Source organism: Thunnus maccoyii, chromosome 8, assembly GCF_910596095.1.
Source record: "Thunnus maccoyii chromosome 8, fThuMac1.1, whole genome shotgun sequence".
NCBI lineage: Eukaryota > Metazoa > Chordata > Actinopteri > Scombriformes > Scombridae > Thunnus > Thunnus maccoyii.
Window position 1 is genome coordinate 1219036 of NC_056540.1, and position 23181 is coordinate 1242216.

General features: G+C 42.4%; 1 protein-coding gene across 3 annotated transcripts; it reads left to right on the top strand.

Annotated features, from left to right (window-relative positions):
- The first annotated feature begins 5284 nt into the window (after nucleotides 1-5284).
- Nucleotides 5285-21761, top strand: pcdh10b (protocadherin 10b). Of its 3 annotated transcripts, none has more exons than XM_042419805.1 (5): nucleotides 5285-8436; nucleotides 9617-9675; nucleotides 9940-10046; nucleotides 16790-17155; nucleotides 20286-21761. In XM_042419805.1, exons 1-5 carry the CDS (start codon nucleotides 6088-6090, stop codon nucleotides 20303-20305), a joined length of 2901 nt encoding a protein of 966 aa, XP_042275739.1. In that variant the 5' UTR covers nucleotides 5285-6087; the 3' UTR covers nucleotides 20306-21761. The 3 variants fall into 3 exon arrangements, with proteins under 3 accessions (XP_042275739.1, XP_042275738.1, XP_042275740.1); XM_042419804.1 differs by having other exon boundaries at nucleotides 5286-8601; XM_042419806.1 differs by having other exon boundaries at nucleotides 5288-8601; nucleotides 16790-16947.
- The last annotated feature ends 1420 nt before the right edge of the window (nucleotides 21762-23181 follow it).

Consider the following 23181-nt stretch of genomic DNA (forward strand, 5'->3'; position numbering starts at 1 on the left):
GAACACACACACACACACACACACACACACACACACACAGAGGGGAAAGTAGAAAATCCCTGAAAATGGAGAGGAGTTTAAATAATAACACAAAGACATGCTCTGAGCGCTCAGAGACACCAGTCCTCTATATGTTATTTACTCCACTCTGAAGTTTGGTTGTGATTTTTGCAGCACAGAATCAGTGAATTTGCAGTAACTTGCAGTGGAAAAATTCAATCCAATTGGTATACCTTCTGTGTTGTAAAATAAACTGTTGTCATGTCTCAGAGTTGCATAATGTAATGTCACAAAGTATATAATGACTCCAGCAAGAAGACTCTGTGAGGCTGAAGTGCTGTACTCACTCTTGGTGCTTTGAGCTGAATGCTAACATAACAATAGCATGCTAACATGCTCATAATGGCAATGTTACCATGATGTTTACTAGGTATAACATTTACCATGTTCACAATATTAGTATAGAGTGTTAGTACGCTAACATTTGCTAATTAGCACTAAACACAAAGTACAGCAGAGGCTGATGGGAATGTCATTAGTTTCACATATATTTGGTCAGCAAACAAAGCATTGGACAAAATTAAATTCTGACCTGATGATGGCGCCAGATGAGAAGTCTGAGGATCACTGATGTTGTCTGTGGAAAATGTCACGGCAACACATCCAATAGCTGAGATGTTTCGGTCTGGAACAATAATACCGTTCCTAAAAAGTGAAAATCAAGAGTTTTCGTGCAGGACCTTTCATGCAGCAGAGACGGTGGGGGTTGTAGAGAGAGATTGTGATATTGTTTTTACAGTTCAAAGCAGTAGCTTCCATCTTTTCATAAATATGTATTTAATATGTCTGATTCTCTGCTCTCTATATCATCATTTTCTCCCTCTGTTCTGTTTCCTTCTCTCAAGCTGACTCTCTGACAGTGCAGGTCTTCTGGTACAGTAATTGTTTTGCCAGACCAGTACTCTAGGACTAACATTTTGGTTGATTCTGCCGCTCATGATTTATGTCCACTGCCCGTCCACTGTCCTCGATGTGGAGATGTGGAAAGTAAAGGTGGAGAGGTTGGGTTGTGGATGAATGGATAGCATGACTGTAGACTGTGGTTCATGCACCTGAAATAGTTTTCTTCTTTTTTTAAACTGTGATCATCATCTTTTCCTGACCTGAACCAACTGTTTTAGTTGCCTAACCCCAAACATACCTGAACCATGTGGTAACCATGATCCCTGCTTAACCTTAACTGTACCACAGTTTCCATGTGTGGACACTGCAGAAAGAAAGAACTTTAAAAATGTTAACATTGGATGTAAAAAAAAAAAACAACTGACTGAATGTTATTTTTGTAGAATCAATATCATTTTCTGGAAATAAGGATTTGCTTTTCAAATTACAAGAAAGACTTAAACATGAAGTCCTGAGTCGAGAAATTAGGTGATTTTAAACTTTGTGATTTGGGCCTTAAACATATCATTATTAACCCTTCACCAAATTTAATGCCATACTTTTAAACACAGTAATATATATTGAAGGTTTATAGAAATAATTATACTTTTTTTATAAAAAAAGTGGATTTATTACTTTCAAATAGACGTAATAACATTGAAAAGACACAAAAATCAAATGTTGAGAGGGTAAATTTAATGGAATAACAACATTTCAGTCAAGCAATCTTCATCAGACATTCAATACATTTTACAGAAAGGAACTGATTTTTGTTCCTTGGACTCATCACTTACTCGTTTCCTGCATAACATTTAAAGGCAGAATGATCAGGTGTACCTTTATTTCAATGACATTATAACTGAGCTGAATGTTTGCTGTGTTGCTGTCAGTTTTTTGTGGACACAGCAGAGTCTTTGCATCTCAGTGTGATCATCTGTGATATCATCTGCTGCACTGATATTCTCAACTTCATGTCCTGCTGTCATCTGTTGTCAGGAAAAACAAATACTGCGCAATTTAATAATATAATGTTATTAGTTATTCCAGGTCAAAAGGTTGAAGGCCAAGTGATGTCACAAGCCCTTGGTGTTAAAGTCAAAAGTGGAGTTTTAATTATCAAATCAAATATCAAATATTTGGGGTTCTGTCAAGTCTAGAGTCAAGAGTAAAATCCATGACTGGAGTCCACTGTTAGAACTGTTAAAATGTCAGGACACAGATAGATGACACATTCATTGTATACAGTTTGCAGTCTGTGTGTTATTTGTCAGAGAAATGTAGCATGATTTATATCAGACTATATTGTCCCTCATGTGACCAGTCTGTGTTTGTCTTCCTTCAAATCTAAAATTACTTTGAATGTGACACCACAGGATGTGACTCCACTTGAGTGTTAATTGATAGTGTGCTTGTTAAAGCTAACAGGAGGGAGAGACAGTGCTTGGTTTCAGATTAGATGGTGCACTCTGGTCCCTGTAGCTTTATAACACATGATGATTACGGGCTGTTTCTCCTGCTCTAATTATCTTATGGGAGGGTTTGCTTTAGGGCACCCTTTTTAGATGCTAGACTTTTTTTTTTTTTTGCCCGCTACAATATGTGGGAAACTTTTGATGTATGAGACAGCCGTTATTTTTACCCACCGAAAGACAGCAATTACTGGTCACTCTGTTGTTATTTTTAGCCCTAAAAATGACTTGAGTAAAATGTTTGGACCATGTAAATCGGGATAGGAGGACAGTTTGCTGCTCTTGTTTGGGTGCATCTGTGTGTGTGTGTGTGGTGAAGTGATGTGCATGAGGAGTGATGACAGTAAAACAATCATGTTTATGTAGTTAAATCAGTTATTGTTCATGACTGTGTATGTGGTTTCTGTATCAGCGCTCACTCTGGATTACTGTGTGCATTTGCACATGCAGAAAGCTCTGATACCCTCCCTGTGTCCAGACTCACTCTGGCTAGCTGAGCAGACAGTGATGCATGTCTGACTGCACCACTGACTTGATAGGACTTGATTTAGAAAATCTCTTCTTGGAGCCAATTGATGTTTCTCCTCCAGTGGCCTGTTCTGTGCAGCTCTGACAGTCTGCAGACAAGGTGAATCATGCTCTTATGATGGTCTCTGTGTTTTTTACTCACTGCAGTTCATGGATGTGAAACTGTGGACACTGTGGGTTCCAAGCACAGGAGACAAGAGGCAGGCTGGAGAGAGGAGACCACACTGCACTGGGTGAAGGGTGTAGTGTTATAGTCTTTCACTAGGGGGAGCACTTGGTCTGACTTGAGTTGCTCTCCTCCTTCACGCAGCTGAACTCACACACAGTTACTTGGCTCAGAGTGAAGCATCAGATCTCTTGTTTTGTTACATACATAAGAATGTCTTATTATTCAACTTTTTTTTATTTTTTCTTACAACTCAGCACATAACAGAGCAACTCAGATGAGAATATTTAAAGAGGAAATAAATGATTCAGAAGATACAAATTTAATAAAGGTGAAAAACTCCTGAATGTGTTACCCCTTACTGCTGGTATATTTGCTTATTTTGTCTGATTTTCATCAGGTATATGAAGAACAATCCCAGAAGTTCCAGATATATACTGTAGATGCTGTGAATGAAACATCTTGAGATATATTTTCCTGTCTCTAAAACATCACATTGTCAAATGGTAGCTATGAGAAAATATTGCCAGTATTCACCATAAATGGGAATCTTTCTATTTCATCACTCGTCAAAATGATTATATTGACCACATCCATATAACAACCCAGACTGTCCAAAAGTAAAAAGAATCAGAAACATGTTTTTAGAGAATTAAAATGAAAAATGGGTATATAGTTTAATGGGCTAGTGCTCATCTCTTCATGTGTAGGTAAGTAATAACAAATAATTAATGAATGTAAAAATAACTATGCAACGTTGCCATGTGCACTACTGATATTATTAACAGAGCTCTTGTATATTTCTATACTTTTCATTTTCAACATTTTTGTTTCCATCTATATATCCTTATATAATGTTAAATAATAGTCTGCTGCAAGAATTGACTTTCCTGGTTGTTACTCAAATGACAGATAACATTCATCTGCTGATGATGACCATGTGATACGGTAAAAGGCTACAGAAGCCAGTAAATGGACCTCAAGTTTTGCTGTGACTTTGTCCATGACTTAAACCATCCTGAAAGCCGTCTCTCTGTTGCTCGGTATATGTAGTCAGTGTCTGTGACCAGGAGAATCTGATCTTTTTATTTTTAAATGTCTTTATTTATGTTCATCATTTTATTTATTTATTTGCCATTTGGAGCAAAAAAGCCTGAGAAAGTAATTCAATTCTACACATTGCTTGATATATTATCAGGGATATAATGATAAAGAATAGAATGTTCTGGTTAAAGAATCAGACTGATATCTGAGATAATAATAATATTATATGCATGTTAAAGTCAGTGTTATGTTATGTTCCAATGGAGGTGTGCTCAGTGAGTTTCAACAAAGATATCACAACTCTGCATCAGATGTAAAATGAAATATAAATACAGTGACAAAACCATTATTGAGAAAATTTAATCTCACATTGTGTCGGTCAAAATGCCCTTTCTAGTGGGAAAATGAAAATATAATGTTGGTAGGTAACTTCATTTCTGGGAGAAAGGTGAGAAAAATATTTTTATGAGTAGAACAAAGTTAGTTTTTGAAGAATATTGGAGGTCTGTTGCACAGAGGTATAAACTGTATGACCAAACATATACGTATGGGGCATAGTTCCTTACTTCCTGAAGAGAATTCTAGTGGTTTGCTGCTCTCACAGAAAAGGCTGGTTGTCTTGTTTTACTGCATCCACCCAACCATCTATCCTCCAGCTCCAAAACAGCCTCTTATCACTCCAATCATTGGATTGATCCATCCAAAAAATAACTCTCCCTATACTGTAATAACCAGAAAATGATGCTAAACATAATTTTCAAGCTATAAAAAGCTATATGATCCTGGGTTTTGAATCAGACTATGATTTGCATTTTAAACCGCTAGGGGTCGTATGAGGTCCGCAGATCTGCCGCTCTGCCTGACTCTCTGTCCCACTGCTGTGTGGCTGGAGGAGAGATAATAACGTTACTACTACTGGGTGTAATTATAGCGCACAGCCTTGAGAGCAGCACATGAATGGCGAATGATTCACTGCATACATATCACAACATTTGCATGCATTAACCCGGTTCGCCAAGCCTGTCCTTAGGCTCACACAGGCCCTGCCACCAAGTCAACAAGTCCTCCACTCACTCTAACCACCACACTGCTTCATTAGACTAACATCAGGTGAGGGTGTAGTTAAGATTTAGCAGCTGATGGGTTAAAGTCATAAACGTCCAGTTTTCTCGTTCTCTCTTTTCTTTTTGCGTCAGGTATTCTAAAAGAGAAGCCAGTCCGAGCTCAGAGGGAGGTAGAGAGAGGTAGAGGAACAGTGAGGGAGAGAGACATGGGCTGAGCAGACGTTGACAGGCAACCCCGCTAGCCAATCAGGAGAGAGCTCTCAGCGTGATTTACAGCCGCGGGGGCTGCGAGGAGGAGGCGCGATGCGGGGAAAAAAAGCAAATAGTTGAGTGAACAGCATCAGTAGAGAGTGGAGTGGAGGAGACCGCAGAGAGGGAGCAGGGTGCCAAGAGGAGACACAGCCAGAAAAAAAAAAAAAACAAAGAGGACAAGTCTGAAATGTTCCTCCTGCTTTAGGGGTCATCGCAGAAGATAACATGCATATCTTGTTTTTCTTGTATGGATTATGATTTCTTTTTTCAAACTCCTTTCCAGACTGCTCTCATCACTCCAGCAGCACTGCGCTTCATTGGAATGTGCGCTGTAGCTTCTCCGGGACGCATCTGAAAAGCAAGACAGCGGTGCGAGAAAAGAAAAAAGCTTCAGCTGACATTAAAACTGTTTCAAAAATTCCAAAATGCCTCTTTTTTAATGGGACCACTTCAAGAAAATCGGACAGATTTCTCCGGACGCCTTACACATTTTTGGAGACTTTTACGCATTTTGGAGACTTTTGCCTCCGGACTTACATGGGTGATGGAAATTGATTCTTTCACTCACAGGGGATAATAAGGTTTATGATATTTTTTCCCAAGTGCACTTGTTTTTCCGGCGATGATTGTGCTTTTGATTGTCCTGTGCATCACGGATGGAGTGCTCTCTCAGATACGCTACTCTGTGCCGGAGGAGGCGGACCATGGCGCCTTGGTGGGGAATATCGCCGAGGACCTGGGACTGGACCTTACCAAACTGGCCTCCCGCCGCTTCCAGGTGGTGCCCAGCTCTCGGACACCATACCTGGAGGTGAACCTGGAGAACGGCGTTCTATTCGTTAGCGAGAAAATCGACCGGGAGCAGATCTGCAAGCAGAGCGCCAGCTGCCAGCTCAACATGGAGGTGTTCTTGGAGAACCCGTTAGAGCTGTTTCGGGTCGAGATCGAGGTGGTGGACATTAACGACAACCCACCCAGCTTCCCAGAGACAGACATCACGGTGGAGATCTCAGAGAGCGCCACTCCGGGCACCCGTTTCCCCCTGGAGAGCGCGTTCGACCCGGACGTGGGCTCCAACGCTTTACGCACGTATGATATCACCACTAACAACTACTTTTACCTGGACGTGCAGACCCAAACGGACGGGAACAAGTTCGCGGAGCTGGTGCTGGAGAAGCCGCTGGACCGGGAGCAGCAGGCGGCGCACAGGTACGTGCTGACCGCGGTGGATGGTGGTCAGCCTCCCCGGACTGGCACCGCGCTGCTGGTGGTCAAAGTCTTGGACTCTAACGATAACGTGCCAGTGTTTGAGCAGCCTGTTTACACAGTAAGCCTCTCGGAGAACGCACCAGTAGGCACGCTGGTCATCCAGCTGAACGCCACCGACATGGACGAGGGTCTTAACGGGGAGATAGTTTATTCCTTCAGTAACCACATCTCCAACCGCGTAAAGGACCTGTTCAGCATCGACCCGCGCACCGGGCGCATCGAGGTGCGCGGAGAGGTGGATTTCGAAGAGAGCAGCCTGTATCAGATCTTCGTCCAGGCTAAGGATCTGGGGCCGAACGCCGTGCCCGCGCACTGCAAAGTCCTGGTCAAAGTCACCGACCTGAACGACAACGCACCGGAGATCACCTTCAGCACCGTCACCGAGTCTGTGAGCGAAAAAGCGGTTCCGGGCACCGTCATCGCCCTGCTGAGTGTGACGGACCTGGACGCAGAGGAGAACGGACAGATCCACGTGGAAATCCTCGGTGATGTCCCCTTCAAATTAAAATCCTCCTTTAGGAATTATTTCACCATAGTGACCGACGGGCCGCTTAACCGGGAGCAGGCGGACTCCTACTCCGTCACTGTGGTCGCGCGGGATAAAGGTACGCCCTCACTCGCCACCAGTAAGTCCATCAGAGTCCAGGTGTCAGATGAGAACGATAATGCGCCCACATTTACGCAGAGCATATATGATGTGTATGTGACTGAGAATAATGTGCCAGGGGCGTACATACACGCTGTGACGGCTGTGGACCCGGACATCGGGCAGAACGCGCTCATCAGCTACTCCATATTAGAGTGTGACATCCAGGGCATGTCAGTCAAAACCTATGTGTCAATCAACGAGGAGACAGGTTATCTGTATGCACTCAGGTCCTTTGATTATGAGCAGCTGAAGGATTTCACATTCATGGTCCAGGCCAGAGATGCGGGCACCCCGGAGCTCTCCTCCAACGCCACAGTCAAAGTCATCATCGTAGACCAAAATGACAATGCCCCCCTGGTGCTGGCCCCCCTGGGGAAAAACGGCACAGCCAAGGAACCCCTGCCCCGCTCAGCTGAGCCAGGCTACCTGGTGACCCGCATTGTGGCCATGGATGCAGATGATGGTGAGAATGCCCGGCTGTCCTATAGCATCCAGAGGGGGAACGAGAATGGTATGTTCAGGATGGACTGGAGGACGGGTGAACTCCGGACGGCAAGGCGGGTGTCGGCCAAGCGAGACCCCCACCAGCTGTATGACCTGCTGATCGAGGTGAGAGACCATGGCCAGCCTCCGCTGTCCTCCAGTGCCAGTGTGCTGGTGATGCTGGTGGACAGCGTGGCAGAGGGCCGTGGCGGCGGGGACCGAGGAGGCGCCACCAAGGCCAAAGATGGCACCCTGGACCTGACCCTCATCCTCATCATCGCCTTGGGTTCCGTCTCCTTCATCTTCTTGCTGGTCATGATCGTGCTGGCTGTGCGCTGCCAGAAGGATAAAAAGCTCAACATTTACACCTGCCTGGCCAGCGACTGCTGCCTGGGCTGCAGCTCCTGCTGCTCACGGCAGAGCCGGGCTCGCAAGAAAAAGCTCAGCAAGTCGGATATCATGCTGGTGCAAAGCGCCGTTAACGTCAGCGGGGCCGGTACGGCTCAAGTCCCTGTGGAGGAGTCAGGGAGCTTCGGCTCCCACCACCAAAACCAGAACTATTGCTACCAGGTATGTCTGACTCCAGAGTCTGCCAAAACCGACCTCATGTTCCTAAAGCCGTGTAGTCCATCTAGGAGCACAGACACCGATCACAACCCGTGCGGGGCCATAGTGACAGGGTACACAGACCAGCAGCCTGACATCATATCAAACGGCAGCATTTTATCAAACGAGGTAAGAGTCCTTCTCATACCTACAGTGTAACCTCCCCTTCCATTCAGAGACCCTCAGCATGTCTAAAACCTGATTCATATACAGGACCCCCCTCCTCCCCCCCTTAGACACATGAAGCCTGCCTGTTTGATACAATTTAAATACATCTCTAAACGACAGATCAAATGTTTCATACATGAGCCATTTCCATCCCCTAAATTTGTTCCCTCAGTTCAGTGGCATGTCAGGTCCAGTGTCTGAACGGACCTCTTCTAGAAATGGCTGTTGTTGAGTGCTTATACATATGCTGCAACATCCTCTGACTTATTCCCGTAAAAGGCATTAAAGCAAACACAATGATGAGACTACTGGTTGCTGACATGTTGCCTTTAGCAGTCCTCAGGGAGGTCGGCCCTGGAACAGCAATGATTGCATGTTTGTGCTGTGCTCCCAAGTCTTTGAAATTAAAAAAGATCAGAATCAGAAGCAGAGAAGTGTGTAAAGGTAATGTCTGGTGGCTCAGAGGCTGCTGGTTGCTGTGTGTTTGTAAGTGTGTGTGTGTGTGTGTGTGTGTGTGTGTGTGTGTGTGTGTGTGTGTGTGTGTGTGTGTGTGTGTGTGTGTGACCCAGTCCCCAGGGAGAGGAGCGTTCACATTAAGCATACTGGTCACAATGTTGCTGAGTCGCACTAAAACAAAGACGTGTCTCTTGGCTGTGCCAGCCTGAATAGGTACACTACTTCATCTTGCGCCTTGGCAACATATCTGTAGAGCCGTGCTCCCTCCCTCCCTGCCCCCCTCCCTGTGGGAAAACACACACTCCTCACCCAGTATGAGTGATATGTGTAATGGTTGAACACAGCTCAGGTTCATTTCATAGCTAACATCAACATGGCACTGTGTGGGTTGCATCATTTCTGGCTTGGTGGTGATGTTTTTTTTTTTTTTTTTTTTTATCTGTTGCCTTTTCCTTTATGCTAATCATGTTACATAAGGTGCTTGAGCAACACATACTGAAAACCGCCCCTTCTCTTTCAGACCAAACATCAGCGAGCTGAACTCAGCTACCTGGTTGACAGGCCGAGACGTGTCAACAGGTAAATATGGAGAGATACTCTCACTGCAGTCTTTCTGCTGCTCAACTCTGTCACATCCACCTGTAATAATGAAGCTCTTATCTGCTGACTGCTTCTAGTTCATTCACTGATAACTCTCATTACTGTGATGATGCTCTAGATGATGAGATGGGATCACAAAGATTAGGAGGGGGGGACTGTCTGTGCTATTAAAATAACTGATGTTGGTGGAAAACATCAAAATGGTAAGTGGAGCTTTGATTTAACAGTCCTCTTTTGTTGCAGTTCGGCTTTCCAGGAGGCAGACCTGGTCAGCTCCAAAGACAGCGGCCACGGAGACAGCGAGCAGGGAGACAGCGATCACGACGCCACCAATCGAGGCCATTCCTCCGGTAAGACGTGTCTCCGTTCTTTGCTTTTTTTTCCCCCAGAGAGCTCACTACAGTAGGTCACGATGGGTTTATTTGATTTTTCTTTAAAGCTGCTCAAAAGGGCAAATCGAATGTTCTCTGGTTTCTACAGGACAGGAGTAGTCTTTGCTGATTAGCATGTGGTTACTATGCAGCAGTGTGGGTCCAGCAGCAGATTGCAGTGCTGAAATCTGGACTCTTCTTGGTCAGTTACAGCACATTGTGTCAGGCTGGAAAGATGACAACTGGTTTTAATTAGGGCTATCATCACACATGGCTGGAGTCAGCATCATCTGAAGCGTTTCAGTGTGTCTGACAGTCAGCTTGTATATGATGGTTGTTGTCCTTTGAGACGTTCTGATTTCTCTCTAGTGGCACTGTGGCTCATGATTTCCTGTTCCTTCCAAAAAAAAGAAAGAAAGAAAGAAAGAAAGAAAGCGTAGGATGGCTTGTAATGGAATCCCATCCTGTCCCTCTGAGCTGTATCTCATATGCCCCTTTAATGGGAACCTGTCTCTCCTGTCTCTTAATATTTGTTGCTGTCTTTTCTGACACGTGATGATTTCATGTTGGCGGGCAGAAAATGAACCCCGGCGCTGTTGTTTGTAAATATGTGGCAGTGTTAATGAGGAGACTGCTCCCTCTGAGCTCAGTCACTCGGTGCTGGAGACCACTCGACGAGACGTGACAGGCTTTTTAATGAGGCTGCGCTCGCACCGGAGTGCTGGGAAGCGGACCAAATAGGTTGCGGCCGTAGCAAAACAAAACAGGCGATTCATTCGTTCATTAAATTAATTAATGCATTCATTCATGCACTTACTCTCCGACTGCACTCCCTCTGTACTTTTCCACCCCCTCCTCCCTGACCACATTCTTCCATACCCATCCTTTTTTTTTTTTTTTTTTTTTTTTCTTTTTTAATCTCCCCTGCCTAAAGGAACCCATCTGAGCTTGTACAATAGGGCCCCACTGAGTTATGAATGCCTGTTTTATGTCTTCATTCAGCGGCAGGCTTTCTTTGGTGCGGGCCCTCTGTGGATGGAGCCTGTCATCATGTCTGGTCAGCCGCAGCAGGGGCCCTCGACATGCCAAATGGAGCTTGCCTGCCACTTCCACTGTCACTCCAGTAAGCCTGGACGGGTTACACAGACCTCAGTAAACAGAAAGACACAGGCCGCGTTTTAGCTCTAATAAGCTCAGAGTCAGACTGCTTCAGTTTGGTCTTTTTCACCACTGTGGAACATTTATGTTCCTCGTCAGGCCTGAGCCAGCCAGCTGCTGTATGTGGATGGAGTTGTCCTATTTTGAGTGCATTAGCATTTCATGCTGCCAGCCCTGAGTTCTGTTGTGAATAGTCTCATATTAGAGATTTATAACAAAACTTTTTTTTATTTTTATTTTTTTTTATTTGAGAAATCTAAAAATGTTATATTTTCATAATGGTGAAAGAAACCAAACTCAAATAGTCATATTAGAACTTACTACAGTATAAATGAAGTCTTAAGTGATTGAATTTTTTTTGATTTAAATTAGAAACTGTTGGATCAAGAACAAAAACAAAACAAAACAAAAGATGCAAACTCGGAGTACTTGACAGTTTTCGATAGTCTTTTTTAGGCCGTAGCAGCTGCTGTATGTGGATGCAGTTGTGCTGTTTCTAATATATGATCATTTTGTGTGAATATCTGCTAGTTCTGTTTAACAAAAGAAACCAAAGCTCTTAACTGTTAAATGTTGTCTAAACCCAAACAAGAACTTCAATCATTTCCACCTTAAAACTGTTCAATCAGGAGCTCTTGATGCTCTGCGCTACAATTAGATCATAGACAGAGCAGCATCATACAGTTTACACATACAGTCCCAACGTATGACATGTTGTGTGTCCAGCTGTGACGCCTGACAGCTCTTAGCTGCTGACTTTGAGTACCCTTGGTGTGGCAAATAGGATACAGTTACTTTGTTGCAGAGTTATCAGCCAGCTTAGTGCCTTTAAACAGATTATTTGCCGTGCATTAAGTCTTTGTTTGATTAGGATAATTGATAGCCTGGCTTAACGTCCTGCAATTCTGCTCCCACAATGCTGGAAAAAAAAGAAACACAGGCTTTACTCTCTGTGTGCTAATTGAGTTTGTCAGCAGCGAGGGTATACTCGAACCGTGTCAGTATTAATAAATGCTAATGTTAAATAAACACATGTCTATGTCATCAATCACGATAGCGTGTTAGCCTCTTCTCTGGGCGTTGACAGGGGACTTCATGAATACATCAGTCAGGAGGAGGAATTTCCATCTTTTCTCTCTTTTTTTTTTTTTCTCAGACAGATATTTTTGTGCATGTCAGATTTGCAGGAGCATATTGGTTTTTATCTGGGGCAAAATTTGTTTAACAATGAATTAAAGTACTGATACATTTGCAGATAAAACACTCCAATAAGATTTGTTTGAACCCGTTTGTGACTCCTGGAAAGATGGTGCTGTTTACCCTCATTGCCCCGTAATGTTTCTGTCCTCTTTTTTTACCATCGTGGTTGTTTTATTTTTTTGTCGACACAGTGATTTGTGTCCTTTTTTTTTTTTTCTGCTGCCGGCTGCATCGTTGTGCCAACATTTTCTGCTGCTTCAGGCTGTGTGCTCGGTTGTTCCCTGATCAAAAGCCACTCAGTTTCTCCTCATCAAGGACACACTTAAAGAGTCACAAAGAGTCCAGGAATCACCTATGACCAATATATGAACAGGCTGAAACACTGACAAAAAAAGTTATTACAATATCAGGATTTTTTTTTTTTTTTTTTTACCTCTGGTCTTATTTCACGGACGTTTTATAAACTTTAAGGGTGTTTTAGTTGAATTCTGATAGGTTATATCTGAGCAGTTTGGATCTAATATGGGGAACAAACCCGTTGCCGGGCGGATCAGTGCCAAGATTATTTTCAAGACAGTTCAGTGTGCGGTGGAGGATGTGAGTGTGGGAAGAGAGGGAAGGATTTGCAGTAAAGGTCAAAATCAGGATTCAAACGAACCAATACTGCACATTATGTGTGTGATATTTGATATTATTAATACTGTAACTGCCACTATTACCATCACTAGTACTACTATTGACTACAAATGTCTAATAATAACCCATCTAATGTTTATGGAGTCGAACAAATATGCCCATGATTGCTTCATTGTGTATTTTTTATGATACAAATGGTCAAAAATAAGAAAGAGAGAATGTGTCACAGCCCAAAGTATCCTCATCAAATAGATGAATTTGTCAAAAAAGCTGAAAGTTGTTAATTTTATAGTAAAAAATGACAGTGGTGAAAGAAATATTCACAAGCTTTACTTAAGTAAAAGTAGCAGTGCACAATCCTGCATCTGAAATGTAATTCAAATAAAAATGTCACTACTACTTCACTCCTAATGATGTACATGTCTCATACATAACTTTTCATTTTGAGACATACAAAATGAACATTAGATGTGTAGATTATGCAAGATGATAATGTAAGTATGTAAAATCTGCACAGTATACTGGACTCATCTTCACTCTTATGTTTGTATATTTCACTCATAGAATTAAAAATCATTTTGTACCATATACTGTATATATGCATTTTCACTTTAGAATGCATGTATATTAAATGTCATGTAAAGCTATTTTATATGATAAATAATATATATATATGTAAGATGAGAATGTATGTATGAATGAGCTGCAACCAGTTACTCTTTGCTCATTTTACTTCATAAATGATTACTATGATGAATCAATGAATCCAAACTGCCGTAGCTTTATTTAACGAATCATTTTATCTCAACACATTAGGATCTATATTTGATCATATAGTGAGTCCATATGTGGAGATTGTTGTTGTGGGTTAGTATGAGCTTGTAGAGCAGTTGTTAGTGTAAGTGCTCAGAGTGAACTTGTGAGTTAAAGGTCACTCTATACATTATGTAATGGGCACATTTCTTTTTGAATTAAATCCCAGTGGAATTAAAGTGCTCCTCATATGCTGCCGGACCCCCTGAGACCACTCCAGCGGCCCCAGGAGTCCCCTCAGGGACCCCATTTCCAGTCCTGCTACCTGTGTAAAGTACATATTATCAATATAGCCAATGTCACGCACTTGGAGAAGATTGAGTCGAGGCGCTTATCCACTTTTCTATCCCCCCCCCCTCATCCTTCAGCCTCCACCCCAACTCCACTCCCGTCTCTTCCCTTGCTGCCGTGATGAATTCCTCCTTAGGCCTGCGGTTCACGTTATCACCGTGGTAACAGCTCGCTGATCAGTAATTCATTTTTCAGACCTCTGCATACCAATTACCAAATGAAGGTTATTATCGAGACTTTGCGTTTGCCCTGCGCGAGCGCCGTGCAGAATGCTAAGATGAGATGAGGCGCTAGAAGAAAACCAGGGTCAGCACGCTTCCCTCCCTCTGTCCTCCTTGTTGGCCTCTCTGCTGGTGTTTGGCTTAGTGCGAGACATGTTGACACAGTTCTTTCTCATCCCCGTGTTGAAGTGGAGGGCAGATACTGTACTCGGCAGGCTGGACGAGGCCTCGTAACTCACGCCGACTGTTTGCTCTGAGAAAACTGTTGGAGAACGACATAGTGGAGAGATAAGGGCATTACCCACGAGCTTTATTCACATTTTAAGCATGGCTCTGATTGTGTGTGTGTGCGTGTGTGTGTGTGTGTGTGTGTGTGTGTGAGTCTTATCTCTCTGACAAAGTCTAAATGCCACATTTCCCGTTCCCATTTTGAGAATTAACACAGCATCCATTTTGTAATGGAAGGAGAGCTCTTAGTTTGTGTGCAGCTCCCTGCATGTCCAGGTGCATCGATACAGTATGTCAGCGCGCAGCATACGCTCTGCTTGCTGCCCCCATCAAAGCGTACAGTAAGTTGTTTCCGCCCCATGTAAGAGGCCGTATTAAAATGTAATGTGATGGTGTATTTATGGCATGTTGGTTAATATTTAATAAGAAACCCTCTCGTTAGGAGACTGGGCACTTTTCCAAGCTGTTAGTGACGGCAAGCCAAATTAATCCGCTTTGTAACAAAGCAAATTCCCCCTTTGCTGACCGCTACAGACACACACAACAGAACGCACACACACACGCACACATACACCCACTCTGCTTACTGGGACGGCAGCAGTCTTAGCCTAATCAGTCTGTATTCAGAGGGATTAGCAGCAGATAGCCTGAGCTGGACAGTTCAGATTTTAGCCCCAAACAGCGACTCAGACACACATACACAACAAGCGGATTTAGATTTTAAAAAAAACATGCATACACAGGATCCAGGCCCTACTGCAAAAAAAAAAACATATGGGGCAATGAAAACACAATTTGGCTTAAGGCTTACACTCAGCCTAAATAGCTGCGCTGAACGGCTAACATTCCCCGCTAACTGTGTTCTGCTTTGCTCTCTGACAAAAGGTGATTTTCTCACAGAGAATTCCTGCCATTAAAATCCCTGACAAAGAATTGTTCCACATGAAAGCGAGCACACACAAACTGGTTTTCTGTCATACCTGCAGCCAGCCTTTCACACAGGACAATAGCTTTTGAAAAAGGGGGTGAGACGCAGGGCCTGGGACACGGGGAGGCTGGGTAATCCAATACTATTGAGTTTGTGGTTTGGTTAATCTAATGCCTAAAGAGAGCACGGGCAGTTTGTTGGCAATGGCTTTGAAGACTGCACCCACCTCTCAACCCCTACAAACACACACAAACACACACACACACACACACACTCCCTTGCTTTATTTCCACCCCCCTATTTCAAGGAGACTTTTGTTATTTTACAGTTGCTGTTGATGCATGTAAATGCCTGCAGCTCTCTCTCTCTCTCTCTCTCTCTCTCTCTCTCTCACACACACACATGTATATTGTGTGCCAGAGTCTTGAAACTGTCCAAAAAAGAAGGTTAGGGGTTTTGACATTTTGGAGGCCATAAATCTTGATCTTAATCGGTCATGTTGTCTGTTACTGAGCTACAATTTTCTTAAAACAAGTTAAAGAAATCTGCCTGTTTTCAATGCAGATGAACTTGTTTCAGGGATCATTTTCTTGTTGCCAGACACTTTCCAGAACATTCCAGAAACAAGAGAACAAGCAGAATTACAACATCACACCCACTGGCTGAACTCATTCTCCTTTGAAGAAAAATAGGTCTTGAAAGTCTAAATGACTCGTTGAGAAAATGATTTTTGCAGCTGTTTTAAAACTCTTTGCTTCTGATGCATTTACTGATTAGATGAAATGTTGCACATGTAAAATGAATACTTTTATTGCTTGAAAAACAGATGAAATGCTCGGACATTCAGCCTGCTATGAAAGGAAAGAGGTTGTCACAGTCATGTACAGTGGTGGAAGAACTAGTCAGTTCATTAATGAAATGAAAAGTAGCAACAGCACAACGTAAGAATACTGAATTCAAAACCTTACTGAACGATAAAAGAAAATGTGTACATGAAAAAGTGCACGACTGCCAGAAACTGATCATATGTTTTTTGATTTTTTTTTTTTTGGAATTCGTCTGATTTTTTTAATCCGTTCCCTGACTCTTTGTGCTTCCCACCAAACGTGTGTGTGTGTGTGTGTGTGCATTTACGCAGGTATCATGTGTCCTGTTAATCTTGCTTGTTCAAGATCTGCTAAAGACTTTAAACACCTCTCGTGTTTTTCTCCTCCCTCCCTCCCTCCCTCCCCCTCTTCCATGTCCAGGCGCTGATCTGTTCTCTAACTGCACGGAGGAGTGTAAGGCCCTGGGCCACTCCGATCGCTGCTGGATGCCGAGCTTCGTGCCCTCCGACGGGCGCCAGGGCCCGGACTACCGCAGCAACCTCCACGTGCCCGGCATGGACTCAGTTCCGGACACAGAGGTATTTGAAAGCCCTGAGCAAACGGCTGATAAGTCATTCTCCACCTTTGGCAAAGAGACGCCTCTCAGTCACCAACACCAACACCTCCACCACCACCACCACCTTCTCCAAAACCATCACCTCAGCCACCACCACGGCTCCTTAGAGAGGAAAGAGTTGGAAGCATTTCTGCCTAGCTCCAGAGCACCTTATAACCCAGCTTATTTAAGTGAGTATTCTGTTTTGCTCCGGCCTAAGCGCCTGCCGCACTCTCTGATCTGGTGATCGAATTAAGTGAAAAAGAAAAGATTCCAAATTCAATTTTCTCCCTGGATTGGCTGTCGGAAGGAAGCGTGAAATTCATTTCAGGTCTGACCCTTGTTCTCTCAGCCCTCTTGTCAGAGTGTTTAACTAACTCTTCCCTCTTTCTCAAGCATCTCCATTATCTCCGACTGTGATGATCTTATCTTCCCTCACCTACCGTTTCAATTCATTCCTGCACACACACACACACACACACACACACACACACACACACACACACACACATACACAAACCTCTGGCACTGATTGGCCTGTGGGCCTTTTCAAATTAAATATGCCAAAAGCAATTATGATCTGTAAGGTTGTTTTGATGTGGGTGGAGATGTTAGCATTAAGGAAGTTCTGTCTCATTATAGAAAAATGGCTGCAGTAATATAAGAGACACTGGCCCTTTCACACAGCCCCGCAAAGTAAAAAAAAATGTCTGTTTTTAATCAGTGAAGAAGAAGAACGGCAGGCAGTGAGTTTAACATCTCATTCTCATTCGGGGGACATTATTGCGTCAGAGCCGAGGATCAAAAACCAGTTTTAGATAATTGAGGAGAAGAAAAAAAAGCAGGGAAAAGGCGCATTTCCCAAGGAATTACTGTTTCTAAACTCTCATTCAAAGGCCACAAAGAGATACATCCTCAATCACTGCAATTTGGTGATAATGCTTAATTATAATTTTGTCAAGCAGCGCCTGAAGAGGCCCCCTCTCTCATCATCCGACACAGCTAGCTGGAATTATCAAACTGTCAGAGCCCCGCTGCTTCCCTAGCACCATCATTTAAAACCACAGCATGCTGTTAGGAACAGCAGGAAAAATGCTTTTTTCCCTTTTAATTAATGTTTTATTCATTTGCTATGCTCTCTCTCTCTCTTTTTTTTTTTATATCCTGGATCAAAAAAGTTGTGTCGAACAATTGCAGACATTAGAAATTCTTTTTCTTTTGAACAGACTGTGTTCTAGTAGAATGTGTATCATCAGGTTGTAGTTCAGGTCATAACTTCCAGGCAGGTTATGATAAGATTTTTATTGATTAAACGATCAACAAAGAGAACTATAATGGTGTTAAATAAAATAACACACACAACACTTGTGGCCTGTGAGTGGGATAAGCTAAGTTGCTCAGTAACAACTATATATTAGCACCATTGAATGAAATATAGAAATGACAAAAGCTTTCAAATGCACTAATGATTTAAAATGTAGTAACAATGAATTACTGTAAAAGGGCTGTGATCACAGACAGTTATACATACCATATATATAGTTAGAGTTCAATTACAGTTACTTAATGTGAACTGAAGCAGGTTATTATGATAATATTCATTCAGATCATTACAGTAGTAAGATGTGCATACCTTAACACATGAACTACTGGGATCAGTATATAATCATAGTAACTGTTGTGATCATGATCAGAGCTGTATTCAGTTGAAGTAAAGTGATGAGTTGAAGTTAACACAGCAGTCATGTATTTAGATGCATTACAGTATCAGAAGAGCATCATACCTTATTATTATAAAACATCTGCAATAAAACAGTAAAAAAAATATCAACATAATTTGGGAGATTTGAGGCTGTTGCTTATTGAAAAGCATATATGAACTTAATCTAATGGAAGTTCAAAATAACAACATATGAAATCAATGAATTCAATCATTAAGAAAAATGATTAATATTAATATTGCAGCTGTGATAAAAGGGTTTGATGTGATGCACATATGATGATCATCAGATTATATTTGACTTGAAATAAAGCAGGTTATGATAACATTGTATTCATCATGGTGGGAGTTAATAATCACATCGAGTAAAGATTAAAACAGTAAAACAAGACTACTGTATGTTGCTGCATTCAAGCATATATCAACACTATTTATTGGAATATATAGTCAAAACAACTCAACGTATGAAATGAATTAAACAGGCTATTATTATATTTCTATTTGAGATTCCAGCAGTAGACATGGTGTCAAGTTAACTTCTCCTGCAACAGTCATTAAAGAAGTTTCAAATTATTAACATTCTGTAAAATATTTTCCCCCTCATGCTGTTCAACCTTCAATTTGATGCGCATTGTGTTTGTTATGTGCTGCTTTTGGTTATAATAGTTACCACGGATGTACTTTTTATGCGCTTATGATGCAGCACTCCAAGTGAAGGGCTCCCAATATTGCTGCGTTTCCCACGAACACCGCCACTCATTCCTCTCTCAAAGTAGATCACTGTGGCCCTTATGCTAATGAGTGCGGGGGCTGGCAGTGTGTGTGTGTGTGTGTGTAGGGGGGGGATAATGGCAAAGAGGGAACAACAGTCAGAGAGAAGGCTGGGTGGGGATGAGGAGGAGGAGGGAGGGAGGGAGAGGGGGGGAAGAGGAGTGGAGGAAGGGATAGAATGATGATACCAAGAGGCTGAATCTCCCTAATCTGATCAAGTCAGTGATACACAGAGACTCTTTGTCCCGGGAGGTGCAGGCCTGGGCCTGGGGTCGGGTCAGGGGTGGGGTGCAGAGAGGGAAAAGAGAGGGTGGGATGATAGCCAGAGCTCAGTGATTACCGTCATCAAACTCAGACAACATGGAGGCGGGGGCTAAAGAAGGAGGGAAGGGAGGGGGGGGCATGAATGAGAGGTTAAAGTCTGTTCTTTCTGGCATGTTTGAGCTCAGCCTCCCTCTTTTGTCGTTGTCCTAAATAAATTGGCTATGCAATATTCACCAGCCACAATTCCCATACCCCCCCCCCTCACATACATAGTCACATATATTATCCATTTCACAAGAGTGAATTGAAGCGGCCCAGCTGAGGAGCATGGGATGTGAGACTTCCTACCCCTTGTTGTGCATGTGTGAACCCACTAATTCTGTGTGAATGAGGCCATACAAGTCCTGTTTTTCTTTCTTTTCTGTTTTCTGTCATCCGTCTCAGACAAACTTGACACCCTCCCCCCCCCCCCTCACACACACATACACACACACACACACACACACACACACACACACACACACACAGAGCTAACCAGGATATGTGTTGTTCTCTGCTTCTTTCAGCGAGGAAAAGGGTTTGCTAGCTCTTTTCGTGTGGACATACCAGAGACCGCGTGACTTTGCACAATCACCCCCCCCCCTCCGACAACTAGGCTATAAAAAAATCATCAAGTTTTCAACCTATTTTTTTGTTGCCCCCCAACCCCTCCCTTCCTCATTCCTCCTCACCCAGCAAAAAATAAAAAATAAAAACACACACTACTACACACGAAATGAGGAACCTTGTGGGTAACGAGCCCCTTAAGGAACTTCCCCCCCCCCCCTTTTCTGGAATTCCTTGGAGCACTGCCGGGGCGTTGAGGGCACCCCACCCTCTGGATAAGGAGACGTGGAAGGGGCGGGAGGGTTGTGGGATGAATGGGTGCAGGTAGGTAGACGGATAGCCTTACCGGGAGGACCCCATTATCTCAGCCGGACTGAGAATCTGAAAACAAACAGAGGAGGAGGACGGACAGCGATGGCGGGAGAGATGAAAGGGGACAATAATCTCTCCATCCTTTTCCAATCTGTGTGTGCCTGTTTACAGCACTGATGTATACATCTTTGAGGAAACTAAAACCAGACGAGGACTACATATGTGTACTGAAAGACAAATCAAAAGGAGAGCCACCCACAGAAAAACCGCCACTGAGCCCTTTAGGCGTTTGTACTCGCAGAGAGACGCCAAATTGTACAGGAGAATCTTTGTGCATTTCAAAATGCAATACCACTGTTTTAGATTTTTCTATTCTGTTCGTGTGGTCAGGTGTCTCTATTCCGATCTACTTCAAACTTTGTAAGAAAAGATTGTGGGCAGGATGTATTTTTTTAATTTATGTTTTTTTTTAATTCTGAGTTGTACTCATTTTTGTTCTTTTATTTGGCTTTGGGTTTGGTTTTTTTCACCACATCGTGGGCTTTGGACAGTGTTTGGCCTACACTTTTCTGATTCTGAAGAGTCAAGTAGTTTCTATCATGTGTGAGAAGTGTTTACTGTACTCTTTTAAAAAGTTTCAAGCTGAATATAAAACTCTATATATAAATCTATCTATATCTACTTGTTCTGAAGGCGTGCTATCCGTTTGCTGGGTTCCAGATTCTGATTCAGAGGTTTGACTCTTGTTTAAGTGCCCCTGAAGAAGGCATGTTGTTTTTTTCCCAGTGGGAGACATAAAGAGAGACAGAACAGCCTTAGCAGATGTAAAACTCAAGTTCTCATTGTTTGACATTATTTCATCATTTTTTTTCCACTTTTTGATATTGATAAAGATCATGTCTATAAATAAAAAGGAGGTAATAATTTAGATTGAAATCCATGGTAATTCTGTGTCATTGTAACCAAAACTTTAAGGGTCCATTTATAAAGAAACAGAAGAAAAACATGGCCAAATGCAAAAAGGTGTTGTACACAATGCAGTTGGAATCCAGTATACACACATTTCTTTCTCACACATTACAAACACAAACACACCAATATGCCAACAATAAACTGAAAAATGGTGAAAAGGAAGGTCTCGTGTTTTTATTTTCATTCACATAGTCAGACTTGAAGTGTCCTGATATGAGGAACACCGTTGTTTATCAAGGCTTGATATCCCTGAGCACAATGAGTAACTGCCCTGGAGCACTAAAAGCCCCAGCTTCACCGTATGATCATGTTTTTTGGGTAATTTGATTAATTGCAAATTTGTTAGGGAATTAAAGTATAATATCAGCGAAGGCAGATTCTGTATTTGTACCTAACTGTGTGGCCATGAAGAGAAGCCTTGTGTCAAAATGTAAATAAAGCTGTGTTCAATCAAATGACAGCACTGGGGCCAGTCAGTATCATTCCATCATAGGAGTACTGGTTGCTTTCTGGGTCTCAGGGCAAAACATGAAGCTATTGTATTCTGCTGTGTGCACTGTACCTGTACTTAATGCGAACTAGAGGGCATAAACACAATGCACAATGCTGGTGGGGGGTGGATTGGGTCCCTAACATGTTAATCTGTTCATGACTACAGCATGTGATCAGGCTTTTTTTTTTTTTAAAAAGAATAAATTTAGTGACTAAGGAAAGATTGTGTCGTAGCAGCCTTTCCCTCAGCTCACTGCTTTCAGTTCAGTCCAGTTTGTACACACACAATGATATTCATGATGTTTTTATACAACTAAACAGCAACAGCAAATACATTTTGCAGGAAATGTAATGCAATGACAATTCTTTTATTTTTATTTTTTTGATTATCACTGCCAGGCGTTTGGTTCTGTGTGTGTGTGTGTGTGTGTGTCTTGCATACTACTGGACCCATCAGCCTAATATTTTTTGTGTACATTTATGACTGTATGCTCAAGGACCTCTTGTGGCCGCAGCGGTTCACAGTTTTTGCAAAAGCTATTTTATAATGTCATTCCTTATAAGCCTATAGTAAGTAAAGCTTAGACTCTCATCGTATCAGCACTCCTTACTGTTTTACCATATGCGTTACGACATAGCAAAAGGTATTTCTGGCAGTGGGCTAGGCTAAAAACAGCTTGTGTGTTACAACAAAACATTCTAAATAAATAACAATGTTTACTTTGAGAAGTTTGGACTTATTGTCCAGTTTTTGTTTCCTTACTAAGTTCATACAGTGAAGTGAACCCAGGAGGATGCTCAATTACAATTACACTATTCTAATCTTTAAGAAACTATACTATACAAAATAACTTTATTAAAAAGTCTGCATACATCTATATAAGAAAACTTAAAAAACCTGGTTGAGGTCTGAACTCTAGTGAGTGCATTCTTCTAGTATTTATTAAATGTTTAATAAATAAATGTAAAATGCATTTCAAAAATGTTGATATTGAATGTACGAGTGAAATGTTCCATGACGACGCATCTCATCAATATTCATTTTAATTCTCAACACAACCTGTTCTCCAGGCACTGATA